General features: G+C 45.0%; 1 protein-coding gene across 4 annotated transcripts in view; it reads right to left on the reverse strand.

Annotated features, from left to right (window-relative positions):
- The window catches only part of polr3e (polymerase (RNA) III (DNA directed) polypeptide E), a 59,082-nt gene that overhangs the window by 30,720 nt on the left and 1,466 nt on the right, over positions 1-26,896 (reverse strand). For 3 of the 4 annotated variants that reach the window (XM_068056624.1, XM_068056625.1, XM_068056623.1), the window contains 13 exons: positions 23,834-23,926; positions 22,435-22,485; positions 22,246-22,323; positions 17,805-17,923; positions 17,509-17,591; positions 15,811-15,918; positions 14,970-15,019; positions 13,388-13,507; positions 7,037-7,122; positions 4,821-4,865; positions 4,544-4,635; positions 3,544-3,664; positions 1,607-1,688 (listed from right to left, as the gene is read on the reverse strand). In XM_068056624.1, coding sequence (XP_067912725.1) covers positions 1,607-1,688; positions 3,544-3,664; positions 4,544-4,635; positions 4,821-4,865; positions 7,037-7,122; positions 13,388-13,507; positions 14,970-15,019; positions 15,811-15,918; positions 17,509-17,591; positions 17,805-17,923; positions 22,246-22,323; positions 22,435-22,485; positions 23,834-23,869 — 1,071 coding nt within the window. In that variant the 5' untranslated portion in view covers positions 23,870-23,926. The remainder of the gene's footprint in view (positions 1-1,606; positions 1,689-3,543; positions 3,665-4,543; positions 4,636-4,820; positions 4,866-7,036; positions 7,123-13,387; positions 13,508-14,969; positions 15,020-15,810; positions 15,919-17,508; positions 17,592-17,804; positions 17,924-22,245; positions 22,324-22,434; positions 22,486-23,833; positions 23,927-26,896) is intronic. The other variant, XM_068056626.1, reaches the window with a different exon arrangement.

Genomic DNA, 26,896 nt, shown 5'->3' on the forward strand with positions numbered 1-26,896 from the left:
TTAAGACCTGGAGGAGCGAGAGGTGGAGAGTCTGAGGGAGGGAATTCCAAAGCATGGGGCCTAGGCAGCTGAAGGCACAGCCGCCAAAGGTGGAGCGAAGGGTATCAGGGATGAACAAGAGGCCTGAATTGGAGGAGCGTAGAGATCTCAGAGGGTTGTAGGGCTGGAGGAAGTTATAGAGATGGAGGGGGCGAGGCTAGGGAGAGATTTAAAAAACAAGGACAAGAATTGTAAAACTGAGGAGTTGCCAGATCAAATGCCTGTGGTTTGCTTAACACAAGGCATGACACGTCTGGTCAGTTGCAGGAAATCATTATGAAGCAGTTCAAAGTTTATTTTGATGCTGGAAGATCACAGGCCAAGCATTTTTGATGTGAACTCTTTGTAAGGGCACTGATGAAAGCACGACCTTCTAAATGCACAGTAAATGCGAAAACAAGCAAGAATTCCTCAATTACTTCATATTTCACAACCCAAGTTTAAAAAGAATAGCGCCTCTGACAAGTTCAGGATGTCCCAAAGCACTTTACAGCCGATGAAGTACCTTTGAGGTGTAATCACTGTAGTAATGTGGGAAACACAGCAGCCAATTTGCGCACAGCAAGCTCCCATAAACAGCAACGTGATAATGACCAGATAATCTGTTTTTGTGATGTTGATTGAAGGATGAATATTGGCCAAGACAGATGCCATGGCATCTTTTACATTCACCTGAGACGGCAGACAGGGCCTCTGTTTACCGTCTTATTCAAAAGATGGCACCGCCGACAGTGCAGCGCTCCTTCAGCACTGCACTGGAGTTTCAGCCTAGCTTATGCACTCAAGCAAGTTTTGCAATTCAGTATTGTTTCACAACCCATGCAGTCAGGAGACACTTCCCACTCTTATTAGTGTTTATTTTTTCCTCGTTTTTATTTTAATAGACTGCTGACCAAAAGATAAACCTGAAGGAGGATTTCCCTGCATTTTTCACTCCATAAAACAGCAACAGAGTTTGACAGATCAGCTGTTCCAACTCATGACTCAAATTGAACTACTCAGAACCGATGCTGGAAAGGAACTAGTCAATGGACAGAGAAACCACAGACCCATTAGGTTTCAACCTCGATTTAGTGGGTAGCACTCTTGCCTTCGAGTCAGAAGGCTATGCATTCAAGTCCCACTCCAGGTACTTGAGCACATTATTCAAGCCGAGACTCTACTGCAGAACTGAGGGAGTGCGGCACTATCGGAGGTGCCGTCTTTTGGACGAGACGTTAAACTGAGGCATGGTCTGCCCTCTCCGACGGATGTAAAAGATCGCATGGCACTATTTTGAGGAAGAGCATGGGAGTTCTCCCTGATGTCATTGTCAATATTTATCCCTCAGTCAACACCACTGAAACAGATTATCTAGTCACTATCACAGTGCTATTTGTGGGGTCTTGCTGTGCACAATTAGCTGCTGTGTTACAACAGTGACTACACTACAGAAGTACTTAATTTGCTGCAAAGCATTTTGGGATATCCTGAGGTTGTGAAAGGCACTATAGAAATGCACGTTTTTCTTTCTATTTTACTCGACTTTATCAGAGAACAAGTGCTCATAGAACATTGGTATACTTACAACAAAATCCCTTCCTCTGCACAGCACTTCAGCAGCAACTCCACTGTGGGGGCTGCAGCTATCTTTTGGACACAACACATCACTGTTCAAATAAAGACAGTTGCAGGTTACCCAAGTACGTGAAATAAAAATATATATATTTAAAAGTACTCAAAGAACTATAACCAAGCAGTGAATTAGACAGGATGTTGGTCGTGATCCCTACACGATCAGCCCGAGCAGTCCAGTCAACAGAGATTTCAATCGCAAGCTCCCACAGAGATCTTTAAGCTGAGTTGGTCACAGTGTCGCAGGCTCCTTTACGGTCAATGGCATCGTAAACTAAAGACATGTTTATGAGGATAGATTGTGTAGACTGGGCTTGTATTCCCTTGCTTATAGAAGATTAAGGGTGATCTAATTGAGGTCTTTAAAATGACTAAGAATTTAATAAGTAGAGAGAAGCTATTTCCTTTTTGGGGTTGGGGTTGGGGTTGGGGGGGGTGTCTAGAACAAGGGGGAATAACTTTAAAATTAGAGCCAGACCATTCAGCGATAATGTAAGGAAGCACTTCTTCATACAAAGGGTAGTGGAAATCTGGAACTCTCTTCCCCAATACGCAGTTGAGGCTGGGGGGTCAACTGAAAATTTCAAAACTGAGATTGATCGATTTTTCTTGGGTAAGGGTATTAAGTGTTACAGAATCAAGGTGGGTGGATGGAGTTAAGATACAGATCAACCACGATTTAACTGAATGGCAGAACAGGCTTGAGGAACTGAATGGCCTCCTCCTGTGAGCTCACCAGAAACACCATGAGAGTTTACAGCCACAATCCTGACATTGATGGTCAAGATTGTGGACATTTAAAAGGCTGTGAGCAAGTCTTACTCTCAACAGCAATTATCTGTGGTCAGCTTCCTGTGCGCTCTGCAAAGACCTCGATAACTATCTATTCATATGTCAAAGCTGCAGTCTTTTCCAGGAATTTAACCATGTACACTGCAGATTCCAACAACTTGTATTTCTGGTGTCTTTAGGGTTGGAAATGTGCCAAGGAGTTTCAAACTGAAGTACTGGACACATGAGGCTGAAACATGGTGCCAATTTTTGGGGTTGGCGACCTTAAACATGGAACAGCAGCAGCAAGTTGGAGGGGTTTGGGGAAGGAGGTGCAAACTCTACGGACAGTGCAGCTATCTCTGAATGGACTGTTAACTGCAGATTAGTAAGATCCCCTTCATGCAATGAATTCCCAGCCCAGCACCTGGAGCCAAGGATTCTCTTAATCACATGGAATACTGAGGCACACTTCTTTCAGTTCAAAATATATTGCAGAAGTTGTTTTAACTGCCTCATATTATCCTCCCCTCGTTATATGCATCCTTTAAGTTTAAACTATGTCAGACCAGATGCATCTACAATTGTTAAAGGAGGCACTTAAGTGAGAGCTAAGGAACTAGTTTTAGCAGTCTGTTAAATGAAGTGTCAGTGTATCAGGCACCAACTGAGGAGGCAACAGAAAAAACGCACAGACCGCTACAAATGAAGAAACCGCACTAACATTGGTTGTCGGATAGTCACAAGGGCAACCTCCAGCCTGAAGGAGTTTAATGACAGACACAAGTCCCTCAAAAAGAAATGCTCTAAAAGCTTCCCTTGCAGTTAATTTAACAACCTCATTAACAGAATCAATGAAGTTAAGCTGAAAATACTTGCAGTCAGGATTGGGAATTCAAACCACTGTAATCCGCACCAGGAAACAATCTCACAGCAAGTGAAAGAGTTTAATGTGAGGGGGGAGCATAAAAACCACTGGAGACTGAAAGGGTATTTAAAAAAACCTGCTCCTCCATTGGTAGATTATGGTTCAAAGAAGATCATGTTTGGTCAGCACATGCATTTGACAAAGGGAACCTTGTGTTAACTAAATAGCTCGTGAGTATCTTCAGTGTGTACCTTTTAACGACCCAGCATCCCTGAGCTAACATGGCCACTTGCTGAATACAACGCAGGACTGCTGTGGAATCTACTCCCGATCCTAGAAGGCCCATCAGATTTGCAAACTGTACAACTTTCACTGGAGGGGGAAAAGCAGAGAAGTCCGTTAGAAATAAATAAGCTTCTCTCCACCTTGTACATTAAAAAGCTTTTGTATTCAACTGACTGTGGCCAGTGTTATAAACATGTATCATTTAGACAAAACTCGAAAAGAACACTACAGGGTGAATTTTACAAATGCGTGCTCCCTGCACACAATCTCGCCTGCTGGGAGATCTCCTGTGATGTCCCAACACCTGCTCCAAGCAAGTAAGGCTCCATGCCAGAAAGGCACATTTATAAAAACTGCCCATTTATCAACTCAACACTGCAACAACTTGTATTTATACAACACCTTTAATGTAGTAAAACATCCCAAGGTCCTTCACATGAGCATTAGCAGACGCAATTTGACACCGAGCCACATAAGGAGATATTAGGACCGGTGACCAAAAGCTTGGGCAAAGAGGTAGGTTTTTTGGACCATCTTAGAGGAGGATAGAGAGGTGGAAAGGTTTTGGAAGGGAATTCGAGCAGAGCTCAAGGCCCAGGCAGCTGAAGGCACAGCTGCCAATAATGGAATGTTTAAAATTGGGGTTGCACAGGAGTCCAGTATTAGAGAGGAGGACAGAGATATTGGAGGGTTCCGAGACTGGGGAAGATTATAGAGCCAGGGAAGGGCGAGGCCATGGAGAGATTTGAAAATAAGGATGAGAATGCTAAATTTGAGGCAATGCTGGACTGGGAGTCAGCGAGCACAGGGTTGATGGGTGAACAGGACTTGATGCCAGTTAAGATATGGGCAGCAGAGTTTTGGATGAACTCGAGTTTACGGTGGGTGGAAGATGAGAGGCCAGCCAGGAATGTACATAAACATTCAGAGCAATGCAAGAAAAGACGACAGTTCCAAACCACTCACCGTTCTTCATCAGGGTCCTCACTTGATCTGCAAGGGGAAGAGTCCTTAGCTGAGCCATAGATAGCACGTTGCTGGGGGCCAGAGGCACCTTCCTGCAAGAGGGGATTTAACAAAAACAATGCAGATGAAACTCAGAACAACACAGCTCTACCTGCAAAGACTGTGGCAATCACCAACTGATGAAAAACAACTAGAACTCTTGAACAAAGCTTGCATTATATTCTGATTTAGGTTCAAGGCAACAGGTCTAGGATGTGAAGGAAATTAATCAACTTACGATTCCTCTTCTTCAACTGGAGGCATCAACATGGACAAATACTCACTGCAGAAAGACAGGAAACACTGCGTAAATAGAAGGAAAGACTCATATTTATACATCAGCTCTTGCAATACCTGGACATGATCAGAAGATACTCAACAGGGATTCATAGAGCAGAAGCCATGTTTGTCAAACTTGATCCAGATTAACAAATTACTAGGATGGCAGACGAAACATCTACTCACATTTCCAAAAAAACTATCACACGAGGGGCTAGAATCAAGGACATATTGGGAGATGGATCCCAAATTGGTTAAAGGTGGCGCTGCTTCGCAATTGCAGGAGTGTGATGTGAGTGGGGTACATTAAATGTAACAAGAAGGGAGAGAGCCTTAGAAATGGTCATTCCCTAAAGGGTCCAAGACTGACCAGCAACCAAAGCAAACAGGGTCCTGGGCTATAAAACTCAGGCCATAATAGGGTTATACGCAGCTCTGGCAAGACTCCATCCCATTCAAGAAATTCCTGAAACATCGGCCAGGGGTTCAGTTCCTGATCATTATCCAGCGATTGGGGATGGGGCTCAGTTGTGAGGTGGTCGGCAGGTTGCCAACTCTAACCATCCAGAAACAAAGACATGAGGACTTGCATTTACATAGCACCTTCCACAACCACAGGACATCCCAAAACACTTCACAGCCAATTAAGTACTTTTGAAGTGCAGTCCCTGTTGTAATGTAGGAAACGTGGCAGCCAATTTGCACACAGCAAGCTCCCACAAACAGCAGTGTGATAATGACCAGATAATCTGTTTTGTGATGTTGATTGAGGGATAAATATTGACCAGGACACAGGAGAGAACTCTCATGCTCTTCTTCAAATAGTATCCTGGGATCTTTCACGCCCAACTGAGAGGGCAGATGGGAATTTCATCTGAGACACAGGAGTTAAGGGTGGTGTCCCCAAACTGCACACAGTGCTGTCATGCTGTGAAATTGCTAGTGCAGCAAGAGCAGGAGGAATAAAGCACACAGAAAGGAAACTCAATCAATCTCAACCAGAGGCACGTGTTACAGGCTTGGTTCACAATGTAGCGTTACTAAACAGGTACCACGGAAGTGATTTATTTTGTTTACTTGTTGGGCCTGTTTGGGAGGTGATGAATTTTTCTGTCCTGATTCCTCCCAGGTCTTGCACCACCTACACTCTATCTTGCTGCCAGGTTATCTGTGAGGAAGTGAAGAAAACAGTTTGGGGACAACTGCCCCCTCCAATTTTCTCAATGAGATACCAGCCAGCTCCCTCCACCCCACAGCAGTGAGCTTCAGGCTGGCAAATCATGGTTAGTGGGATTTTCTGCTGTTTTCAGCACTTTCGAGCTAGGGAGGTGGGAACTGCCAAGAGTAACAATGGGTGCCCACAAGTGCATTAACAGCGGTTTCAGAAGCTTGGGGCTTGGATGATTTGACAAACCATCAGTGCATGTGACCAGAACCCCCTCAACTGTGTAATAACTACCATCTAAAAGTATCTGTCAAAGAGGGGAGAATAAAATTTGGATTTTTTTTTTTAAAAAAGGTCTTATCTGTTAATGGAAATAGATTACAAGTCTATTAAAACACACCACACAAACATTATAATTCTCCACTCCCAATGAGATCTTTGCCTCTTATATGGTCCCAAAGAAGCTCAACACAAGCTTGAGGTACAGCACCTCATTTTTTGATTCGGTATTTCACAACCATCCACCCTCAATACTTAGTTTAAATTTCAGATCATAACCACCGTCCCAATTAATTCAGATAGCAAATGCTGGTAACGATTCTGCTGTTGCTGCTTTCAGCTGTTCCACAGACATCTTTTGTCCCATTACCTCCTCCTTTTGCCTTGTAATCTCTCCTGCATTCCACCCTCTCACAGACCTTCTCTTTTGTTTTTCCCTCCCCCCACAACGTACCCTTCATCTCTACTTGTTTAAAACCTGTTAGATCTCGAACTAATCCCAGTTCTGATGAAAGGTCATTGACCTGAAACGTTAACGGTTTCTCTCCCTCCACAGATGCTGCCTGACCCGCTGAGTATATCCAGCATTTTCTATTTTCATTTCAATTTCCAGTGTCCGCAGTAGTTTGCGTCTGGACACATTACAAATAACATGTTTTATAGGGGTTTATGCTGAAGCGATACCATCCGTAACTACAGTAAAGTGACCTTTGCAGACGCCCAGCTCATACCTTGGGGATTTAGTTAGCTCGGTTGTCTCCACCATGCCAGCCAGCTGACTGAAAAGATACTGCCGCTCGTGCTCAGACCGGCTGTCCTGTATACACAATACACATCATCAGTAACCCTATCATACACACAGAAACACTGCCACCTTGTGCCGATCACAGACACAGGAAAATCTGCCCTCTTGTGTCCAGTTCTAACTGTACAACACAACACTCAGACTACACAATGCTTATGTCAAAAAATACTGCGAGTACTTACTGAGGCTTATTTACTATATTTAAAAAATATTTGCTAGCATCATAGAAAACATGCAGCCCAAAATTACAGAGCATTTGCTGGGAGCAGGAGTTGGCCTGTCACTTGATATTTCACATGCATCACCATTGTGTACCATCAGTGCCCACCTTAAATATTTATTGCGCGGAGTTAAAATGATTCTAAAGTAATTTCAGGAATGTAGTATTAACGGCACATGACTACTAAAGTGATCAGGACAATGTGTTTGCTAAGGCAAGAGAAATGCAGATGTATATCACAACTATTAGCACTCATATTCCAGCAGGCAATGTCCAGTGTACTTGGGGCTATTTTGAAATGAAATAGCTTGTAATCACGACTAATGTTTATTTTATTAGTTTCATGGGATTTGGCAAGACCAGTATTTGTTGCCCATCCCTAATTGCCCTGGAGAAGGTGGTGGTGAGCTGTCTCCTTGAACCACTGCAGTCCTTCGGGTGCAGATACACCCAACACAGCTGTAAAGAAGGGAGTTCCAGGATTTTGACCCAGCGACAGCGAAGGAACGGTGATATAGCTCCAAGTCAGGACGGTATGTGACTTGGAGGGGAACGTGCAGATGGTGGTGTTCCCATGTGTCTGTTGCCCTTGTCCGTCTAGGTGGAAGAGGTTGTGGGTTTGGAAGGTGCTGTCGAAGGAGACGTGGTAATTTGCTGCAGTGCATCTTGTAGATGGTACACACTGCTGCCACTGTGCGTCACTGCTGGAGAGAGTGACTGTTTAAAGTGGTGGATGGGGTGCAGCTCAAACAGACTGCTTTGTCCTGGATCGTGTCGAGCTTCCAAGAGTGTTGTTGGAACTGCCCTCAACTAGGCAAGTGGAGAATATTCCATCACACTTCTGATTTGTGCCTCGTCGATGGTGGACAGGCTTTGGGTAATGAGATGTGTTACTTGCTGTAGAATTCCCAGCCTCTGACCTGCTCTTGTAGCCACAGTATTTGTGTGTCTGGTCCAGTTCAGTTTCTGGTCAATGGTAACCCCCTGGATGTTGATAATGGGAGATTCAGCAATGGTAATGCCACTGAATGTCATGGGGAGATGGTTAAATTTTCTATATATATATAGATGGTCATTGCCTGGCACTTGTGTGGCACTAATGTTACTTGCCACTTATCAGCTCAAGCCTGAATGCTGTCCAGGTCTTGCTGTATAAAGACACAGTGATTCAGTATCTGAGGAGTTGCAAATCATACTGAACATCGTACAAACATCAGCGTACATACCCACTTCTGACCTTATGATGGAGGGAAGGTCATTGATGAAGCAGCTGAGATGGTTGGACCTAGGACACTACCCTGAGGAACTCATGCAGCAATGTCCTGGGGCTAAGATAATTGGCCTCCAACAACCACAACCATCTTCCTTTGTGCTAGGTATGACTCCAACAAATGGAGAGTTTTTCCCTCGATTCCCACTGACTTCAGTTTTACTAGGGGTCCTTGATGCCATACTTGATCAAATGCTGCCTTGATGGCAAGGGCAATCACTTTCACTTCACCTCTGGAGTTCAGCTCTTTTGTCCAAATTTGGATCAAGGCTGTAATGAGGTCAGGGGCTGAGTGGCCCTGGCAGAACCCAAACGGAGCATCAGTGAGCAGGTTGTTGCTGTTTAAGTGGCATTTGATAGCTCTGTTAACGAACACTTCCATCACTTTGATGATTGAGATTAGACTGATGGGGCAGTAAACTAGCCAGATTGGATTTGTCCTGCTTTTTGTGGACAGGACATACCTTGTCAATTTTCGACATTATGAGGTAGATGCCAGTGTTGTAGCTTTACTGAAACAGCTAGGCTAGGGGTGCAGCCAGTTCTGGAGCACGTCTTCAGCTGGGATGTTGTTCGGACCCATAGCCTTTGCAGTAAGTGCCTTCAGCCATTTCTTGATATCACGTGGAATGAATCGAATTGGCTGAAGATTGGCAGCTGTGATGCTGGGGAGCTCAGGAGGAGGCTGAGATAGATCATCCACGTCGCAAATGCTTCAGCCTTTTCTTTTGCACTGATATGCTGGCCTCCTCCTCCATTTATTGTTTAATTGTCCATCACCATTCACGATTGGATGTGGCAGGACTGCAGAGCTTTGACCTGATCCGTTGGTTATGGGCTCGCTCAGCGCTGTCTATTGCATACTGCTTCCACTGTTTAGCATGCAAGTAGGCCTTGAAGCATGGTGGCCCTGCCCTATACACCAAGCTCCATGAATTTTTCACAGCCTGCTGGGAACAGGGCAGAATTCCACGGGATCTTCGTGATGCCGTTATCATCACCTTGTACAAAATCAAAGGAGAAAAGTCAGACTGCTCCAACTAGCGTGGGATCACCCTCCTTTCTATTGCTGTGAAGATCCTGGCTAGAATATTTCTGAACAGTCTTGTGTCTACCACTGCAGAAGAAAACCTCCTAGAGAGCCAGTGTGGTTTCAGAGCAAACAGAGGCTCCACAGACATGGTATTTGTACTCAGACAACTACAAGAAGTGTCGTGAGCAAAACAGAGGCCTGTACGTCACTTTCGTAGACCTCACCAAGGCATTCGACACTGTGAGCAGAGATGGACTTTGGAAAATCCTTGAAAAACTTGGATGCCCACCCAGGTTCCTGGCCATGGTGAAGCAGTTTCATGAAAATCAATACGGATGAGTCAAGCAAAACAGCGGCCTCTCGAGTCCCTTCCGTATCTCCAATGGTGTGAAGCAGGGATGTGTGCTGGCCCTGACCTCATTCACCATCTTTTTCAGCATGACACTGTAACCGGCACTGGAAGACCTTAAGGATGGAGTTTATGTACCATTCCGGACTGAGGGAGGCCTTTTCAACCTCATGTGTCTTCAAGCTCACACAAAGGTACAAGAAAAACCCATCCATGAGCTTCTTTTCGCCAATGACTCTGCTCTCCTGGCCCACAGTCAGTCAGGCCTGCAACGTATAACAAGACATTTTTCCAAAGCGGTACAGCTCTTTGGATTAAAAATCAGTTTAAAGAAAACTGAAGTCCTGCATCAGCCTGCACCCCCAAGAAGAATACAGACCACCAAGCATCGTCATCGAGGGAACCGAGCTGAATGCCGTCAAGCAATTTACTTATTTGGGGAGCATCATCTTGTTTGATACTACCATAGACAAGGAAGTGGACAATAGGCTTTCAAAAGCAAATAGCGCATTCGACACTCTACAAACTAGTGTGGAGCAACTACAGCCTCAGAGCACAGACCAAACAAAGTGTACAAAGCCACAGTCCTTATTACCTTTCCGTATGGAGCCGAGACATGGGTCCTATACCGCCATGTACGCCTTCTAGAACGCTTCCATCAGCGCTGCCTCCACAGCACCCTCAAAATTCGCATCACCAACAATGAAGTCCTGGAAACAGTCAACATCACCAGCATTGAGGCCATCCTTCTGCAAAGCCAACTGCGTTGGGTGGGTCACGTTGCCCAGATGGACGACGGTCGTCTGCCCAAGATCATGTATGGAAAGCTGACCGCTGATAAACGGAATAGAGGAGCCCATGCAAACGTTTCAAGGACTCCCTGAAGAAGTCCCTCTCTGTGTGCCACATCGACCGTCGCCAGTGGGAAGTGCAGGCCATAGATCGTGAAGCCTGGAGATGTAACATCAGGAGACCTTTGAGACTGAGCGAAGAACCAGCATGAAAGAGAAAAGGAGAAGGATAGATCCAATTGCCCCCAGCAACGACTACACCTTCACTTGCACCCGCTGTGGGGGAATCTGCCAGTCACGGATAAGCCTGACTAGCCACCAGTGGGCCTGCAACCGATGAGTACAACCTTCCCAAAATCTTCATCCGCGAAGAAATGCCAAGAGAGAGTGTTATAACTTCACCAGTTGACACCTCATTTTCAGGTATGCCTGGTGCTGCTCATGGCATGCTCTCCTGTACTCTTTATTGAACCAAGGTTGATCCCTTGGCTTGATAGCAATGGTAGAATGAGGGATTTGCTGGGTCATGAGGTTACAATTGCTGTCGAATACAATTCTGCTGCTGCTGATGGTCAACAGCGCCTCGTGGATGCCCAATTTTGAGCTGCCATGTCTGTTCTGAATCTATCCCATTTAGCACGGTGGCAGTGTCACACAACATGATGGAGGGTAGCCGCATTGTGAAGACTGGATTTCATTTTCACAAGGATTATGTGGTAGTCACTCCTACCAATACTGTCATGGACAGATGCATCTGCAACAGGTAGGTTGGTGAGGACGAGGTCTAGTAGGTTTTCCCCTCTTGTTGGTTCCCTCACCATCTGCCGCAGCCCCAGTCCAGCAGCTATGTCCTTCAGGACTTGGCCAGCTCGGTCAGTAGTGGTGCAACCAAGCCACTCTTGGCGATAGACATTGAAGTCCCCACCCAGAGTACATTCTGTGCCCTTGCAACCCTGAGTGCTTCTTCCAAGTGGTGTTCAACATGGAGGAGTACTGATTCATCAGCTGAGGGAGGGCAATAGGTGGTAATCAACAGGAGGTTAACTTGCCTATGTCTGACCTGATGTCATGAGACTTCATGGGATCTGGAGTCAATGTTAAGGACTCCCAGGGCAACACCCTCCCTCCCGTATACCACTGTGCCGCCACCTCTGATGAGTCTGTCCTGCCGGTGGACAGGACATGCTCAGGGATGGTGATGGTCATGTCTGGGACATTGGAGATAAGGTATCATTCCGTGAGTATGACAATATCAGGTTGTTGCTTGACTAGACTGTGGGACAGCTCTCCCAATTTTGACACAAGCCCCCAGATGTTAGTAAGGAGGACTTTGCAGGGTCGACAGGGCTGGGTTTGCAGTTATTGTTTCTGGTGCCCAGGCCAACGTTGGGTAGCCCATCCAGTTTTATTGCTTTTCAACTTTTCGGTAGCGGTTTTGCACAACTGAGTGGCGTGCTAGGCCATATCAGAGGGCAGTTAAGAGTCAACCACATTGCTGTGGATTCTGGAGTCGCATGTAGGCCAGACCAGGTAGGACAGCAGATTTCTTTCCCGAAAGGACATTAGTGAAACAGAAGTGTTTTTACAACAAACGATGATAGTTTCATGGTCACCATTACTGAGACCAGCTTTCAATTCCAGATTTTTATCAATCAATTGAATTTATTAATTAATTGAAATTAAATTCCACCAGCTGCCATGGCAGGATTTGAACCCATGACCTCAGAGCATTAGCCTGGGTCTCTGGATTACTAGTCTAGTGACATTACTACCACGCCACCATCTCCCAATCGCACCATCAGTCCAACCCCAACGATCGTCTCTGTTTTATAATGTAGCGGAATCTTTTCGAAAGTGAACCTAAATTATACATGTAGTGGGAGAAATGATCAAATCTCACCCTTAATCTACTTCCAACAAACTAACCCCACGTGGTGGAAAAGTGCTCGATAGCAACCCAGGCCCTTTTGACTTTGAAATTTACGCTACCCCCTCACCATTCACCCCCCCAGGAGTGTCACAACAGAGGAACCCATCCCACTGGAGTTTTCTGGTACTGCAGCTTCTCCTTACCACAGCCCTCGGAGAGCTCCACCACTCCATCGAGCAACAATGGCATTTCGATTCAGGATTCTTGAATGGGGCTACAGTCCTGCTACCGAGCAGACACCCCCAGCCACTCTCCCGCCAAGGCGGAGCAGACTGCTGACTTTACATAAGTACTGAACACAACCAACATTGTCAAACTTGCACAATTTCAAAAGATCAGCGGACCGATAGTTTAGCAAACGGAGGCAGGTAAAATTCACATATTTAGGAACCAAAATAAAACAAATAATAGAACAAAAGGAATGGGGAAACTGGGGCAGAATTCTCTTTCCCCATGCTTTACTATAGGCAACTTCCTTAAATTCCATCTGTAAAATGGAATTAAACTGGCTTTAAGCAATGGGAATCTTGGGTTTAAGCGATGAGAACTAAAATAGATTTGTGGGATGTAGGGGAATGTAGGCTTTTAACAGGAAGATATCCATTTGAAAGTCTTGTGCAGCTGCTTTTACACGGAGAGGATGCAGTGACTAAGCCTGCCAGGGGCTCGGGTCATTTAGCGCACCTTCACACCACAGTAGTGCAGGTGATACCAGGGCTCTTCCGCCTGTTTCTTCTGCAAGAACTCATAAGACTGGATACGGCGCTGTCGAGCTTGCTCGCTCTCAGGACGTGAGAAACGTACCTAAGGACAACATAATAAAGAAAGTTTCTAGTTACAGATGTAACTAAGCTCAGAGCTGAACAGATCATACAATAAACATGCCTTAGGACACCCCAATAGTATTGGAAAAACACGATGTAGGACATTTCAGTTTGACATCTTAAAGCAATAATTGATAAAATAGCAAGTTATTGAATATAGACATGAATATAACAACTTGCAGTTATATAGCACCTTTAACAGTTTTTTAAACTCATTTTTGGGATATGAGTCACTGACAATGCCAGCATTTATTGCCCATCCCTAGTTGCCCTTCACAAGGTGGTGGTGAGCCACCTCTTGAACGGCTGGAATCCACCCACAGTGCTGTTAGGAGGGAGTTCCAGTGACAGTGAAGGAACAGCGATTTATTTCCAAGTCAGGATGGTGTGTGACTGGGAGGGGAACCTGCAGACGGTGATGTTCCCATGCATCTGTTGCCCTTGTCCTCCTAGTTGGTAGAGGTCGTGGATTTGGAAGGTGCTGTCGAAGAAACACTAAACTTCTCAAGGTGCTTCACAAGAGCATCAAACAAAATCTGACCGAGAAACATAAAGGAGATATTAGGGCACAGAAAGAGGTAAGTTTTAAGGAGAGTCTTAGAGGAGAAAGAGGTAGAGAGGGAATTCCAGAGCTTAGGGCCAAGGAAGCTGAAGGTATGACCACCAATGATGGGGTGATACCCAAAAGGGAAGCCAAACCCAAGTCCAGCAGTGTGGTTGTGTTTGCGCTCGAGGATATTCAATTACTTCAAGCTCACTGATATCACACATCTGAGCTGTTTGCTCACCAGACTCCCCTCTGCACAGTATTGATACCTAGTGTGGTACAGTCCACAGGCATCCACCTCAGGGAGGCCATTCCTAGTGTGTAAACCTAAACAGTGAGTGTTGGCAGGTTATTCAACTACAAAAGACTTCAGTCGAAATCTGTCCCCACCAGTTATGTGCAACACATGCATGTACATTTCACCAGGGGTGACTGGAGATTCTGGATACTTGTAAAGAATGAATCCCCCTTTGTCCCCCCACCCCAGCCCAGGGACACTGGCAGTTAACAAGACAACAGATTAAATATGAAACCTTCAGCTCTACAAGACAGAACAAACTTGCATTTATATAGGGTCTTTCACATACTCAGACCATCCCAAAGTGCTTCACAGTCAATGAGGTGTTTTTGAAGCATATTCACTGTTTACAATGGAGGCAGCTGCCTTTGTCTCATTTTCTAGAAACCTTAAAGTGACATTGCTTTAAAAAGAAGGCTGAAGAACCAAACGATAAACAATGCAACGAGGCAAACCATAATCTCGTTACTCAGTTGGCAACTTGTAACCAAAAAACGATGCAGAATTCTAGGGGAAGGCTCGCTGAACACTTCTATAACAGCTTCCCTTGTACAAATCAAGCATTCTTATGGAGGTAAGGAAGTGGGGCCCACTTACAGTGATCTGCTTAACATCATCTTCAGCCTCATCTTGAGAAGAGTCACCAGCTGCAGGAGGACAACAACATGGCACATTTACTCAAGGACTTAAATTTCAAAGGGGACTGATCTCAGTTTCTGGTCACTGCCCCTCCACAGCCAAACAATCTGCTATCACAGTGAAGACTCACTATTTGAGGTATTACATAGAATTTACAGCATAGAAACAGGCCATTCAGCCCAAGCCACTTAATCACATTCTATTAGCATATCCCTCTATTCTTTCTCCCTCATGTGTGTATCTAGCTGCCCCTTAAATGCATCACACAATTCACCTCAAGCACTCCTTGTGGTAGCGATTTCCACATTCTCACCACCCTCTGGCTAGGGAAGTTTTCCCTCAATTCCCTATTGGATCTATTAGTAACTATCTTATATTTATGGCCTGCAGTTCTGGTCTCCCCAAAAGTGGAAACACCTCTTCTATGTATACCCCCTATTGAACCCCTTCGTAATTTTAACAGCCTCTAGCAGGTCACCCCTCAGTCTTCCCTCTTCTAGGGAAGAGGGAGCCCAGCTTTCTGATAAGTTATAACCTCTCAGTTTTCGTATTATTCTTGTAAGTCTTGCAACTTAACAAAAAAATACTTTCCCAATTAACCTTTCTGGGCAGGAAACCAAAGCCTCACTATGAGAGTTCAGGAAACCTTACACAGAAGTGTTGTGCTCAAAATTGAGACTGGTTGATGCTCGGAACGTTACATTCTCTAATCTGCTACTCAGCTCCTCTTTTAGCCCCCAGAATGGCTGCTTCAATGAAGAAGAAACAACTGCTGGTCTAGTCTGACACAACTCCCTACCTTCATTTGCAGCCTCTCTTTCCCGGTGTTTCGCATCCGCTTTGTCCAGATAGGAAAAGCTCGGTCTCAGCTGTAGTATTCCATGTAATGGAGTGATGTGTAGCTCACCTGTAACACAATATTGGAAGAGAAAAAGCTCAAACAGCACCCACAAATTGGCTGATTGTCAGGAAAATAAACTCCCTGAAAGAACTCTGTCTGCTCTCAGTAAATCTGACTGCAGGATTACATTTCAGTCTGGTGCAATGGTGAGGAATTCATAGCCTGTGTGCGCATTGTGTATGTGCCAAGTCTCCTTTGTATCACTTTTCCTGCTGGAAATACTATTTGCTGCCGGTCATTACTCACCTGGTTTCACCATTTCCCCTGAACTTCTGTCCTCATATTATTTCTTGCAGGATTTTTAAATAAAAACTTGCATTTTGAAAGTGCCTTTCATGACCTCAGGACATCCCAAAGTGCTTTACAGTCAATGTAGTATTTTGTGAAGTGTAGTCACTGCCGTAATGTAGGAAACGTGGCAACCAATTTGCGCACAGCAAGATCCCACAAACAATAATGTGATAATGACTAGATCACTTGTGTTGGATGAAGGATAAATATTGTCCAGGACACTGGGAGAACTCCTCTGCACTTCTCCAAAATATTGCCATGTGACCTTTTATATTCACCCGAGAGGGCTGACAGGGTTTAATGTCTCATCCAAAAGATGGCATCGTCAACAGTGCAGCCTTCCCTCAGGTACTGACCCTGACAGTGCAGCACTCCCTCAGAACAGCACTAGTAATTTCAGCCTAGACTTAATACTCAACTCTATGGAGTGGAACCCACAACTTTCTGATCAGAGGCGAGGATGTTTCCCTCCAGTAGGGCACAGCTTAGTACAGTCAGCTGCTATGTGTGCTATTTCACTGCAGTCACATACCAGTTTATTTTGAACAGGTTAACGACGGTGTGAAGCAGTTGCTATCAGAAGAACCAAATCTCATTTGATTTTTAACCTATCCATTGTTCTTCCTGCCCTCCTTTGCTAAACGCACTGACCCCTTGATGCAGCACAGGGCCCTCAAGGAATCTCACCTCACTGACCGTTATTCACATGGGAGCGCTGTTCAAATCTCACCACAGAAGTGTGAGGCTTAGATTTCCATTTAAATAGATATCTGCAAATAAAATGCAGGCACCAACTAAAGTGAACATGAAGCTGTCAGACTGTCGTAAACACCCGACTGGTTCCCGAATATCCTTTAGGGAAAGAAACCTGCTGTCCTTACCCGGTCTGGCCCTCTATGTGACTTGAGTTTACCACCAATGTGGAATCAACAGTCCTCTGAAGTGATCTAATAAACCACTTAGTTGGAGCAAACTCTGGGTGCAAGGGAGTGTGCAATAAATACCAGCCTTGTCTGCTATGCCCACATCCTGAGAATGAATTTTTTAAAACTCACTGCTGCCACAAACAACTTGCACCATCACGGAAGCTCCTTGACTCACTCACTCTGGACTTGAATTACCCAGAGGCAGAAACATCCAACGAGCAGACACAGACACACTCATTATGTCATGAATACAACTCACTCTGAAAGAGTAACTGCAGCTGTGAGTTCACAGCTCCCCCCAACCCCGTGATAAATCCATTCCCTTCTTTAAAACCACTTACATCGCAGGTCCAACAGAAGATGGGCCCAATTCCCTCACCTTTCCTGTAGACTGCAACAGCATAGCGAGAGGTGTTGATGGCAGATTGGATGGATGAGAAGACCTGTTTGTCCATGAGTTTTCTGTAGATGAGAAGAGGAGAAAGCTGCAGAGATCAATAAACCTGCCAGCACAGAAGACAAAGTGACAACGGCAGTGGTTAGATTGCAAAGGTAAAGAGAAAGAGGGAGAGGGGGGCTCTACCTAGAGTTTAATATGAGGTGTGACACAGTAATGGTGTTGTGGGGTGTGTGCTTCCCCTATGGGAAAACCACCCCTACCCTGATGTTACTTACGTTGCATAGGTACTTCCAGAGTCATCAGTACAGGCACCATCAACATTGAGAGCGATCTGTTCCCCTTTACTCCGGCAGTAGTTGGGACTCACTGTATCAATTGCCATTTCTACCTCGACCTGTGCGGCAAAGTGAGATAGAATCAGTGAGATCACAGCCCGGCCACACAGCAAGAGGCGTCCACATGCAGTGTGACTTCTACAATAGCACAAAGAATCTCCAGCACAGAAACAGGCCGTTCAGTCCAACAGATCCATGCTGGTGTTAATGCTGCACACCAGCCTCCTCCCACCCCTCTTCACCTCACCCTATCAGCATATTCTTCTATTCTTTTCTCGTGCATTGCATAGAAACATAGAAAATAGGAGCAGGAGTAGGCCATTCGGCCCTGCTCCACCATTCAAAAAAGATCATGGCTTATCATCTAATTCGCTACCGTGTTCCTGATTTCTCCCCATATCCCTTGATCCCTTTGGCATTAATATATCTATCTCCTTCTTGAATATATTTGATGACTTGGCCTCCACTGCCTTCGGCAGTAGAGAATTCCACAAGTTCACCACCCTCTGAGTGAAGAAATTTCTCCTCATCTCGGTTCTAAATGGCATACCCCGTATCCTGAGACTGTGACCCCTGGTTCTGGACTCCCCAGCCATCAGGAACATCCTCCCTGCATCTAGCTTGTCTAGTGCTGTTAGAATTTTCTAGGTTTCTATGAGATCCCCCTCTCATTCTTCTAAACTCTAGTGAATATAGGCCTGGTCGACCCAATCTCTCCCCATAGGTCAATCCTGCCATCCCAAGAATCAGCTTAGTAAATCTTCTTTGCACTCCTTCCATGGCAAGAACATCCTTCCTCAGTTAAGGAGACCAAAACTGCACACAATACTCCAGATGTGGTCTCACCAAGGTCCTGTATAACTGCAGTAAGACATCCTTGCTCCTGTACTCAAATCCTCTTGCATTAAGGCCAACATACCATTCCCCTTCCTAATTGCTTGCTGCACCTGAATGCTTGCCTTCAGCGAATGGTGTACAAGGACACCCAGGTCTCGTTGCACTACCCTTTCCCAATTTATCACCAGATAATAATTTGCCTTTCTGTTTTTACAACCAAAGTGGATAACCTCACATTTATCCACGTTATATTGCATCTGCCATGTATTTGCCCACTCACCCAACTTGTCCAAATTATATTGGAACCTCTTTGCAACCTCCTCACAGCTCACATTCCCCCCAGCTTTGTGTCATCTGCAAATTTGGAAATGCTACATTTAGTTCCCTCACCCAAGTCATTAATATATATTGTGAATAGTTGGGGCCCAAACACTGCTCCCTGTAGTACCCCACTATTCAATGTCTGCCACCCAGAAAATGACCCGTTTATTCCTACACTCTGTTTCCTATGTCAACCAATTCTCAATCCATGCCAGTATATTATCCCCAATCCCATGTGCTTTAATTTTGCACACTAACCTCTTATGTGGGACCTTATCAAAAGCTTTCTGAAAATCCAAATACACCACATCCACTGGTTCTCCCCTATCTATTCTACTAGTTACATCCTCAAAAAACTCTAGTAGATTTGTTAAGCATGATTTCCCTTTCGTAAACCCATGCTGACTTTGCCCAATCCCATTGATGCTTTCCAGGTGTTCTGCTATCACATCCTTTATAATAGACTCTAGCATTTTCCCCACTACTGACGTAATGCTAACTGGTCTGTAATTCCCTGTTTTTTTCTCTCCCTCCTTTTTGAAATAGTGGGGTTACATTTGCCACCCTCCAATCTGTAGGAACTGCTCCAGAGTCTATAGAATTTTGGAAGATGACCACCAATGCATCCACTATTTCCAGGGCCACTTCCTTTAGTACTCTGGGATGTAAATTATCAGGCCCTGGGGATTTGTCAGCCTTTAACCCCATTAATTTCCCTAGCACTTTTTTTTTTACTAATATTGATTTCCTTCAGTTCCTCCCTCTCATTATACCCTTGGTTCCCTAACACTTCTGGGATGTTATTTGTGTCCTCCTTTGTGAAGACAGAACCAAAGTATGTGTTTAATTGTTCTGCCATTTCTTTGTTCCCCACTATAATTTCCCCCGTTTCTGACTGTAAGGGACCTACATTTGTCTTCACTAATCTTTTTCTCTTCACATATTCATAGAAACTTTTACAGTCAGTTTTTATGTTCCCCGCAAGATTACTCTCATACTCTATTTTCCCCCGCTTAATCAACCTCTTTGTCCGCCTTTACTGAATTCTAAACTGCTCCCAATCCTCAGGCTTGCAGCTTTTTCTGGCAATTTTATATACCTCCTCTTTGGATCTAATACTATCCCTAATTTCTTTTGTAAGCCACAGTTGAGCCATCTTCCCGGTTTTATTTTTGCGCCCGACAGGAATGAATAATTGTTGTAATTCATGCACACATTCTTTAAATATTATCCATTGTCTATCCACTGTCAACCCTTTTAGTAAAGTTCTCCAATCTATCATGGCCAACTCGCACCTCATACCTTCATAGTTTCCTTTATTTAGATTCAGGACCCTAGTTTCGGATTCAACTACTTCACTCTCCATCTTAATGAAGAATTCTATCATGTTATGGTTGCTCCTCCCCAAGGGACCCCGCACAACAAGATTGTTAATCAATCCTTTCTCATTGCACAATACCCCTGGATGTTCAGTTCCCATCCTTGGTCACCTTGCAGCCATGTCTCCACATTCTCTGCTAAATCATAACCGTTTATATCTGTTTGCGCTGTTAGCTCATCGACCTTTTTGCATTGGCAGCTGTGCTTTCAGCTGCCTGGGCCCTAAACTCTACCCTAAAGCAGTTTGCTCATGAATTTCCCTTGACCATAAACCTCTCCGCCTCTCTAACCTGCTTAAAAACCACCTCTTTGACCAAGGCCATCTGTCCTAATATCTGATGTGGTTTGGTGTAATATTTTGTTTGATAAAGCTCCTGTGCAGCTCCTTGGGATGTTTTACTACAATAAAGGTGCTATATAAATGCAGTTGTTATTACTTGCCTCGCTTCCCCTTAAATACATCCACATTCTCACCACTCTCTGGGAAAAGAGGTTTGTCCTGAATTCCCAAGTTGATTGATTAGTAACCATCTTACATTGATGATCTCTAGATCTGGTATCCCCCACAAATGGAAACATCTTCTCTATATTTTAAAGACCTCTTACAGATCACCCCTCAGCCTTTGCTTTTCTAGAGAAAAGAGCCCCCGCTTATTCAGTCTTGCCTGATAGTTACAACCTTTCAATTTGGTTTCGTTGTTGTAAATCTTTTTGTACCTTCTCCAGTGCTTCTGTATACTTTTTGCAATTAGGTGAACAGAACTGTTGACAGTACTCTAAATGTGGTCTAACCAAGGTTCTACTCAAGTTTAACATAGAACTGGAAAGCAGAAAACCTATCTACAGGAGTATTGTGGGGTACAGTGGTGTATTGGTTATTTTACTGGACTAGTAAATAGAAACCGGGACTAATAAATCCTACCAAGGCAGTTGAGAACTTGAATTAAGTTTTTAAAAATCTGGTGTCAGTAAAACTGACCATGAAGCTGCCAGATAAGTCATAAAAATCCACAGGTTCAGCACACCCTCACCGAGAGTGAGTCACTCCGCACCCTCACTCTGCACCGGGAGACGGTCACTCCGCACCCTCACTCTGCACCGGGAGTCGGTCACTCCGCACCCTCACTCTGCACCGGGAGTCGGTCACTCCGCACCCTCACTCTGCACCGGGAGTCGGTCACTCCGCACCCTCACTCTGCACCGGGAGTCGGTCACTCCGCACCCTCACTCTGCACCGGGAGTCGGTCACTCCGCACCCTCACTCTGCACCGGGAGTCGGTCACTCCGCACCCTCACTCTGCACCGGGAGTCGGTCACTCCGCACCCTCACTCTGCACCGGGAGTCGGTCACTCCGCACCCTCACTCTGCACCGGGAGTCGGTCACTCCGCACCAGGAGACTGTCACTCTGCACCCTCACTCTGCACTGAGAGTTAAGCAGCTCCTGCTATTTGTCTGACACATCTCAGCAACCCAGTGAAAACAATGATGTTGACAGCTGATGGTGACCAACACTCTTGCCTGTCCTCTGACCCACCTCAGCTCACGCTTCCTTCTCTAACTCTCAGACAGCCTCCTCCAATGTGTTTAAAATTATTCTCTGACCTCTAATGATCACTTCATGGTATTGGCCAATGTCCTGTCACCTGGTGCTGGAATCGGGGAATGCTGCAAGCAGAATGGGACAACAGCCTCCTAATGTGCTCTATCATTCTACATGCCCAGTTTTGGTGGCCTAGGATTAAATACAAAAATAACAACCCCGCCAGACTTGTTTTTGTCTCCCAACAGGCTTGTCCCATCAATGATGAGATGGCAACACTTATGACTCAGGGGCAACTTACTTTTTGTTGTTTAGGTTTGATTCTTGCTGACAGATGGATTACATCATCGTATTTCATCGTAGCTGGACGCACAGGATACTGGGAATGAGAAAGGAAAGAATAAATTAACAGCTCACTTACAGAGTGAGTGTCAAACATTAAAGCCAACAAGGAGTAAAGTGCAGCGTGAAGGGACTCGGTGTGACACACCTGGAACAGATACAGTTTCTCCGCTAGACTCTTGGCCAGGTGCACATCGATCTGAGAAGCAAAGACAGATTAATTACCAGAGATACTCGATGGGTTCTCCCAAATACTTCCACACACTTCACCTCAGCCCTCCTGGCACTTGCCCCACACAAATCCAAAGCATTCATTTTCATTTTAACATTAATTTATCATACGGCAGCCAATTTGCACACAAGCTCCCACAAACAGCAATGGGATAATGACCAGATAATCTGTTTTAGTGGTGTTGGTTGAGGGATAAATATTGGCCAGGACACTGGGGAGAATTCCCCTGCTCTTCTTCGAAATAGCGCTCCAAAAGACGGCACAGCTGACCATACAGCACTCCCTCAGTACTGCACTGGGAGTGTCAGAAGGGATTTTATGGACTGCTGTCTCTGGAGTGGGACTTGAACCCACAACCTTCTGACTCAGAGGTGAGAATGCTACTTACTGAGCCATTCCTCAGCTTGCATGGCATGTACATACCTCCAAAGCCTCCCACTTCCCAGACAAGGCTCAGGGTGGGGGTGGTCTGTAAAGAGTACCACAAATTATCAGTGGGTCTAAGTTGCCAGATGCTCACCATCCCCTCTAATGCGAGGGCTGCTGGTGGAGAAGTCCCAGAGAGGTGAATTTAGATACACACAGTCCTTTGCACCACAGATCTACCCACTTCTCCTGTTTATTAAACATTTGGTTCACTCAACAACAGCCTCATCCGTTGCCCTGGTCACAAAGTCCTGTGAAGATTTGATCCTTTACATGGGGCATAGTTCCAGTCACTGAGCTGCATCTTGCTATCTCCATTTTTCCCTACAGATTTTTCCGGCCAGATCTGTTGATGACTGAAACACGACAGAGGAAATGACAAGAGATGCGAAACTCAACTCGAACCGCAGACGTCAGGCTTTAGTCTGCCAGGAGTAAGCAGGAACCGCTTTGAGGAATTTAAGCCAGAGACAGATCTGGCAGTGCTACTTGTTCCGGGGTTAAAGGACAGGGAAATCTGAGTCGGAATGCTGGGAAATTAATGGGGCAGCTGGAAAAGGACCAGGGGGACCACTGCCCCGCCCCCATCGCAACAAGAGATCAGCAAAATCATCTGATACTAACGACAGAACTTGAAATGGAATGCAGCGCAGCTCCATTCAATAAAGGAAAAATGGAAAATCTGCAGATCTGTAACTCAAACATACAAAAGGGGAAACTAAACAAACCGGTAGGATGGAGCACAGCGAGTGTAAATGTATGGGGTTACTCAAGAGAAATGAGGCCAAACAGGAGGCAAAATCAGACCAACTCTGTGATGAAGGATTGAATTTATGATGCGTAACTGACAGCTGTTTATAGCCACTCTCCCCTCCGGATGGTCACTCACCTCCTGTATGATTGGGTCATCCTCCTCACTAGCCATGCTGGAATGATGAGGAGAGCCGGACTGCTTGTTTGTACCAACCTCAGGCTTCACGACCTAAAATATTAAAAATGTATTAATGGGTACTTCGCCTCTCCTCCCCTGCTCCCATTCCTCAGCCCAGCCACCAGCTTAGATCCATCACAAACTCATTTGAAAGATTCACATAAATGCTTGAAAAAGTACAGCATTCAACAAGGCTTCTGGCCACGTGGCCCTTAATCTAATTTCGAATCTAAAGGGGTACAACAGAGTGAATTACTCTTCCACCCTTCGACAAAATGGGTGCATGATCGCAAAACATTAGGGACAAAATCAAAGTTTTTCTCAGTCTACATTTCTCTAACAGCAGCCTCAGCTCGGTCAGTAACACTCTTGTCTGGGTCAGCTCATGGGCTCAAGATTCATTCCAGGATTTGGCCACAAACTCCAGGTAGACACACTTCAGTGTGGTACGAAGGAAGTGCTGCCTTTCTGAACAGACATTGAACTGCATTTCTGCCCACCAGCTCCGCAGGATGGAAAGGATCCTGTGATACTGTGCAGCAAGCACCAGGGAGCTGTCCTGGCCAATCTTCCATGGCCAATCATATTATTTGCTGTTTTGGGGGATCTTCCTGTGTGCAGATTGGTTTATGTAACAACCGGAGCTTGTGCCTGTAACTCATGTTATAGCTTCTAAGCATTATGCAGTACATCAGAGCCTAAATAAATGCATTCTTTTACCAAGAGACACAAAAAAAACTGGCCATTTGGCTTCTCCAGGCTTTGTCAGCATTTACCCTCCATGCAAGCAAACAGTTCTAATCACATTTAGCTACCCTCAACCCCTCCTCCTTAATCCTCTTGTCCAATCTAATTTGGAATGTTGAGTGTTTCCACTTCAATCACTAATCCTGAAAGTAATTTCCACAGCCTCACAACTCTCTCTGAAGAAGTTTCTCCTGCTCTGTTCAAAATCTCTCACATTTCATCTTGCATTTATGGCCCCATGTTCTTGAGCCCTGGAAACAAGCTGCTTCTACAGACCCAGCCCCAAACTTTCATCATTTAAACCATTTATTACATCACCCACAATCTGCAACATCTAATGAGAAAGTCTCAATATTTCCAATCTTTCTTTATATTTGCACTTGCCCACATCAGGAAGCATCCCAGTGCTGTGTCATCATATCCTCCTTATAGAGATCCTTCAGTTAACAATATAACAAATAGGAGCAGACGAGAAAGTCCCCAACTCCTGCTCCTGGTCACCAATCAACTTAAACCTAAAACCCTTCAGTTTCATAACTAAGGAAGCACAGCGTTAGTTAAAAGACAGATTTGCATTTCAATAGAGCCTTTCACATCCTCAGGACGTCTCAAAGCGATTTACAACTAACAAAATACTTTTTTTTCCCCCAGTGTGGTCACTGTTGTAATGCAGGCAACGTGGCAGCCAATTTATGCACAGCAAGATCCCACAGACAGCAATGACCAAATCACCTGTTTTAGTGATGTTGATTGAGGGATAAATATTGGCCAGGGCACTGGAGAGAACTCCCCTGCTCTTCTTCAAAATAGTGCCATGATATCTTTTACATCCACCTGTGGGGGCCTCAGTTTGTCTCATCTGAAAGATGGCACCTTGAACAGTGCAGCACTCCCTCAATAAAGCACTGGGTGTGCCAGCCTGGATTATGTGAGCTAGCTTCTGCAGTGGGGGTGAACCCACAACCTGCTGAGGTGAGCGTACTCGGCACTGAGTCACGGCCGACACCGAGTACTATATAAATGCAATGTCGTCTTAAACTTTTTTTTTAAATGGATTCTGCCAGGCGAGTAATAAAATTGCAAAAGTTCGGGCAAGGAGAAAATAGCCTTTAGATTAGATTAGAGATACAGCACTGAAACAGGCCCTTCGGCCCACCGAGTCTGTGCCGAACATCAACCACCCATTTATACTAATCCTACACTAATCCCATATTCCTACCAAACATCCCCAACTGTCCCTATATTTCCCTACCACCTACCTATACCAGTGACAATTTATAATGGCCAATTTACCTATCAACCTGCAAGTCTTTTGGCTTGTGGGAGGAAACCGGAGCACCCGGAGAAAACCCACGCAGACACAGGGAGAACTTGCAAACTCCACACAGGCAGCACCCAGAATCGAACCCGGGTCCCTGGAGCTGTGAGGCTGCGGTGCTAACCACTGCGCCACTGTGCCACCCCAGTGATCTTCAACAGATCACCCTAATTTTCTTCACATTTTAGGGCCAGGTTACGGCTGCAAACACAAGCATAGCCACAAACTCATTTTATGTAGGATGTCAGAAAGAAAACACTTCTGTCAAATTTGACTCACTCTAATCTCTGAAGAGCACAACTGCAACCAGTGATTATTATAAAAGCATTTTGCAGATGCTAGAAATCAGAGATAAAAACAGAAAATGCCGGAAATACTCAACAGGTCAGGCAGCATCTGTGGAGAGAGAAGCAGAGTTAATGTTTCAGGTCAGTGACCCTTCTTCAGAACTAGCAAATATTAGAAATGTCAAAGGTTATAAGCAAGTGAGGCGGGGGTGGGGCAACAGATAACAAAGGAGAAGGTGTAGATAGGAGAAGGTCACAGAGAATAACCGACCAGAAGGTCATGGAGCAAAGGCAAACAATATGTTGATGGCATATAATAAAAGCAAAATACTGCGGATGCTGGAAATCTGAAATAAAAACAAGAAATGCTGGAACCACTCAGCAGGTCTGGCAGCATCTGTGAAAAGAGAAGCAGAGTTAACGTTTCAGGTCAGTGACCCTTCTTGTTAATGGTGTGTTGAAAAACAAAGCATTAGTACAGATAATGGACTGGGAACTGAACAGCCACAAGTACAAACACGTAAAAAAAGTGCGTAAGCAAACTGAACAAACTAAGATAAAATAAAACAAACACAAAAATATATAAAAAAGAAAAAAGAACTAAAAATAAAAGTAAAATGGGGGGCCCGTCATGCTCTGAAATGACTGAACTCTATGTTCAGTCCGGCA

Source organism: Heterodontus francisci, chromosome 24 (genome assembly GCF_036365525.1).
Source record: "Heterodontus francisci isolate sHetFra1 chromosome 24, sHetFra1.hap1, whole genome shotgun sequence".
In the NCBI taxonomy this organism is placed as follows: Eukaryota; Metazoa; Chordata; class Chondrichthyes; order Heterodontiformes; family Heterodontidae; genus Heterodontus; species Heterodontus francisci.